This window comes from Hydra vulgaris, chromosome 03 (genome assembly GCF_038396675.1).
Source record: "Hydra vulgaris chromosome 03, alternate assembly HydraT2T_AEP".
Classification (NCBI taxonomy): Eukaryota; Metazoa; Cnidaria; class Hydrozoa; order Anthoathecata; family Hydridae; genus Hydra; species Hydra vulgaris.
The window spans coordinates 34,459,001-34,465,000 of NC_088922.1; the positions used below are offsets into that span (position 1 = coordinate 34,459,001).

The window sequence follows — 6,000 nt, forward strand, 5'->3', positions numbered from 1 at the left end:
CAGTTAAAAACAATTGAATGTTATTAAAAAATTTATATACTTTACTTTGTTAACAAAAAGGTACCAGTCATAATATTTTACGTTATTTTTAGTATCAAATCAAAGTCTCATTTTACTGCTCTTAAATATCTCTTCTTTTTTTTATAGAAAAAATAAAATTAGTTTTTCTTGATAGTTCCACACTAAGATCTAATGATGAACCATCAAACTTAAACTAGTTGTTATTCACATGACTAATTTAAGGTTTAAGTATGACACTGCGCTCTAACTGAAAAACAATAATCAGAAAAAAATGCATGTGTAAAAAATTAGATACATCAATACTTTTCATGGCCAAAAGTCACATTACAAAAAGATTTATGTAAAATAATTTAAGATTTCCAATGACTTCACACCATGCAAGATTTATGTCACAGGGAGTTATTTAATATAAGATCTATTAAATCTATAACATCATAGTCAGGTCAGGTTATCCGGTCACTTTAACTCAGATAAAACTGAATTTTTTTCAGCCAATTGTTATTACAATAATTTAGATCTTCTTAATTTATGAATGATAATGTACTTGATGAGTCATCCACCTTTCATCTCCTAGGATTAACTCTTACTTCTGATCAAATTGCAAAACTAGCATCTGTTAAGGTTGCATCTCTTTATTGTGCTTGAAAATTTTCTACTCCAGATTCTATTCTTTATCTCTATAAATCTCAAATCTGTCCTTGTATGGAATACTGTTGCCATATCTGGAACGGATCTTTCAATGATGCGCTTTCTCTTTTAGACAAGGTGCAAAAATACTTTGCAAACATAGTTGCACCTGCACTTGCAGCCAACCTCCAACCATTATCACATTGTTGTAATGTTGCTTCTCTTTCTCTTTTCTACAAATATTATACCCCTGAAGTTACAGGGTATAAAAAAGAGTGCTGTCCATCAAGGAAAACATTTACACAACAATTGCTAAGGAAGGATTTAATAATCTTAAAGATGTTACCTGATACACCCTAGTAAGAGAGCTTATGGAGAAGACCAGTATGCCAAACTTTATCAAAAGCTTTAGAAATATCAAAAGTGAAGCCCTAACCTCTCCACATCTATTTAATGCACAATAAAACCTATCAGTTATTACCATTAATAAATCAGCAGTAGAACGAGAAAGATTGAAATCTATATTGGTGATCAGAAAGTAAGTTACTAGATTCAAGAAGAGAGATTAAGTGTTTGTTAAATAAAGAATCAAAAATGTTGCTTATGATAGTATTGTATGATGAAAATCACCAAAAGAGTCCAAGTCATGTTTAAGGAAGTTGTAAAAGGAACAATGATAGGATTCTGATCAAGATGAATAAGATAATAGTTTTAGAAAAATCAAACTGTGATCAGAAGCACCGAAGGGTACATGTGGAGAAACTGAGCACTGACTAGGATCATTAACAAGACATAAGCAGAGAAGAGAAGGTAGATAATTTAGAATGTCTGGGAAGCGAGTTGGAAAGTAGACTATTTGTGTTAAAGATTGAGAAAGGCAAAAGTTGTGGGCCTTAAAATCTGCATAGTCACTGACACTAAAACCAAGCCATTTAGTGTGATGAGCATTAAAGCCGCCAACAACAACAATATGAGCTGATGGATAAAGAGAGAGGGCTTGGTCAATTCAATCAGAAATAACATCTAAAAGAGTGCAGTTTTGAGATGAAGAAGAGCAATATCGAGAAAAAAGTAATAGAGTGAAGTGGTTCTAAATGAAAGCACATAGAAAGAATAGTCTATGGATTCAAACCTAGTTTCCTGACAAATGGGTAAATTCTTACTAATGTAAATGCCCAGGCCTAATATGTGAGTCTTTACAAATTAAAGGAAGGTAACCATCAACACTAAGATCACAAGATGAGACAGCTGAACTCAAATTAGTTTCACAAAGAGCAAAGTAGGTCTGGTGAACTCTGCAAGAGATAAAACTCAACAGAAGAAAAATTACTACTAAGACCATGAATATTAGTGAATTTTAGAACTTAGTGATGATGATGGTTTTTTGTGGTTTATAGTTTTTGATTCTTTAGTCATTTTTTAAAATTTGATAAAGAATTTGACTCAAGGCACAGATAATACTCAGTACACTATTTAATAGTCTAAACAATTGCCTCATTAATATTAATAAACCTTCAGCCATAACAAAAAGGCTCCAGATGTAGCCAGACAATGCACACAAAAGTACAAACAGGGTCACTATCCATTCACAACATGGCACTGGTAATACCCTAATATTTTACAGTTGTTGATGAAATTAGCTACTCTGAGAGCTACTACAGAGTTCGGAAAACTAGACTACCGACTGGCCTCAGAACAATAGAACTGAGTTTTATAGTTATACCTTTATTAGGAGGTAATAGAATGAGTTACCTAGTCATAAAAAATAGAGACACAAGCCAAAAGCATGCAATGAGTCAAGATGATCCAGTATTCAACATTCTAAACTGGAAACAATGTATTATAAATGCATACAAGCCAGCCTTATGGAAGGGGCAGGAAGCTGATCAATAGATAGAATCTGTTTACCCCTTTAGTCGTTGCCTAGGAGGCCTTCTACAAGACAGTATGTGGATGCATTTAATGTCTGCCCAAGATAAATATTTTTATTGAGACAGCATCTCTAGCTTTTACTCAAACAAAGGCCCCAAAGCAAGGAGCGTGTTAAGTCAGAGTTGGCAACAGGACAGAAAACAAATTTTACTGGCTTATATGTTACTAGTAGCAAGATAACCTGACCTGACCTGAAATATATAAATATAAATATATATATATATATATATATATATATATATATATATATATATATATATATATATACACACACATATATATATATATATATATATAAATGAAGCATTAGACGCATACAGATGACATCATAAAAAAATAGGAAGTTGTGGGGGCTTCAGTACATACATCAACTACCTCATAGCCTATTGCTGCAAAAAGAGTGCTGCTACAGGGACTGAGGGTTTGGCATGGGGCAGCAATCTTTTCTTTCATTATTCTTAGTTTTTTTCTTCTTTTCTGAAAATTCAAAGTGTACATTTTTACATTATGAGCGCAAAAATGATATTAGGAAATTGTGTCCTTACATATGGATTGAGTATAGTATAGTATATATATATATATATATATATATATATATATATATATATATATATATATATATATATATATATATATATATACACATATATACATATATACATATATATATATACATACATATATATATACATACATACATATATATATATATATATATATATATATATATATATAATATATATATATATATATATACACATATACATATATACATATATATATACATACATACATATATATATATATATATATATATATATACATATATACAGTGCTCGAAGTGAGGCGGAATGCCATCCTGTCACCTTTTTATAAAGTATAAACCGTCGCGCCACCTTTTTATTAATCTCTTTTTATATGTAACAATGAGAAGGCTGGATGGTATTTTTAATTTACCGAATACCATCCCGTTACTTTTTTGTCTCCACTTCTGTCTCCAAAACTGTATGTATATATATATATTTATATAAATACATATATATATGCATATATATATATATATATATACGCACAACTATTATTATTATTATTTCTATAATTATTATTAATGACAAAATCTATGCATATATACCCTAATAATGGGTTTTTGTTTTTTTTGAAACCCTTTATTTTATTAGGACAGAATACTAAACTAATTTGTACATATTTTTGGACTCCCCATACATAAAGCTAACAACATATATAAACAGTTTTTCTGTACAACCTTTTTCAATCTAAAGTTAGCTCAGAGACAGAGTAATCACATTATATAAACATTTCTGCAGGAGTTTATGGCTTGCAAATTATACCCCACACTCAATGAATAAACCGTAAGTATATGGTTACACTGAATATGTAGCATTGTTAAGAATGGTACCATTCAAAACTTTTAAAATTTTATTTAAAAATTTCTGAATTATATTTGATATGTGTGTAATGATTTGTTGATATTATATATAATGTTGTTAGTTTTTTTTTTCACTTTTAAGTTTTCACTTAAAAATTGTATAAGATTTTAAGAATGAAAAAAAGCTACAGAATATCATAATATACTAAATTAAAAAAGTAATAACTTTGTAATTTATTTATTTGAAATAACAGAAAAAACAAATTTCTCAAAGTTTGTAAATGCACAGGTTATAAAACTTTTTTATTTTAGTTTCCTAATAAACCTCATACAGTTCTTCTTTGTCTTATAGATTGGGAATTTTTTGTTGATTATTATTCACCAGCTCTTAAAGTTAAGAACATAAAGATTTTATCATTTTCTTTATTCCTTACATAAATTGAATTTGATATGTTCCTCCTTTATAAGGAAACTTATATAAATATACTTCTAACACAATGCATTAATAACTATATTTAAAGTAACTTTTGTAGTGACACAGGCAGCATAAATTGATAAAGCTTGCTTTGAAATAACTTTTCTAAATACAAACCTATACCATAAAACATTAAAGTTTGTTTTTAAGAATTAAATTTATAGTAAATGATTTCAATATTAAAAAAAAAATTAAACATATTTTTACCCCAGTAGGATTAGCTTCTACAGTGGATTTTTCTGGATCTGAAACTTTTGCATAAATTGATAAAATAACATAAGAACTTGTTTGATGCCAATCAAATCTAAATATATGTAGGTATGTATGTGTTGTATATATATATATATATATATATATATATATATATATATATATATATATTCCTATAGTTCGATGTCTAAATTTATCGTTTGTGCTAAAAATCAACTTTTAATGATCAAGTACACTTTATGTAAAAACAATTAATATTTAATTGAAAAAACTAATTAATAAAGGTTACATAACTTAAGAGTTTAACATAGTCAATTAACATTGAAAACATCAATATAGTCATAAATGTAAACACAAAAAATGTAATTTTTTTAAAACTGCTTCAACATGTACAGACAACTTGTATTTCAATGATGCATATCTGTTTGTTTTATAATTATAGTAGCCTATATTTATATTGTTAATTATTTAAAAAATAATTATATTTATACAATTATTCATTTTAATTAATAATTATATATTTTAACTGTTGTTTAAATAAATTTTAGATGTCTTCTACCAAATCATCCACTGAAAGCCTATTCCTCAATCATTTAAGTTGCCAACTTGCAGAAGGACCTACCAATTGTTTTCACATACTTAAATATTTTTTAATTTGTCAATCATCTATCATAGCAAGTGCTGAAGTGCTCAAATTATGGGCAAATGAGGACTATTCAGTAAAAACAGCAACTGACATTTTATGATAATCGAAGTGCACAACTCGTGGATTAATTTGAAAAAAAGATATAAGTACACAAACAGCTACTGAAATATAAAAAAGAAACACGTTTAATACAAAACTATTTTAAACACATTTAATGCAAAACTAGATAAAACATGGGCTGGTGACAATAACAGTAATGAAAAAAAAAATGAAATAATGAAAATGAAAATTTTTTTTCTTGAAAATATGAAAAATAATATAACATTTTCTATGGGTGGATTAAACAAAAAATTTAATGAAAAAGTGAGAAAACGAGAAGGGAGAAACAGAAACAAAACACTAATAGAAAAGGGAAATTAACTCACAAAAGTTAAATCCTCATTTACTAAAAATTTAATTGAATAGAATGTGAATGCTAAGATGATCACAATGAAAAGAATTTAAAAAGTTTTCTTTTTATATCACCATACACCATGAAACTCCAAATAATAAAAAGATCTTTTACTGAAATATAATTAACATCAAAGGCAGCAGTTTCTTAAATCAAAAACTTAATATTTTGGAGACAAATTATATGAAGAAGAAAGAGATTATTTTGATCGCAAAATATTTAAACATATTTAAAAATATTCAAACATGTTT

The 6,000-nt window shown here is 27.7% G+C and overlaps 1 protein-coding gene across 1 annotated transcript in view; it reads right to left on the minus strand.

Annotated features, from left to right (window-relative positions):
• The window catches only part of LOC105843117 (cysteine and histidine-rich domain-containing protein 1), a 30,059-nt gene that overhangs the window by 736 nt on the left and 23,323 nt on the right, over positions 1-6,000 (minus strand). Inside the window, exon 11 of the mRNA XM_065792996.1 lies at positions 4,650-4,746. Within this exon, the coding sequence (XP_065649068.1) occupies positions 4,650-4,746 (97 nt within the window). The remainder of the gene's footprint in view (positions 1-4,649; positions 4,747-6,000) is intronic.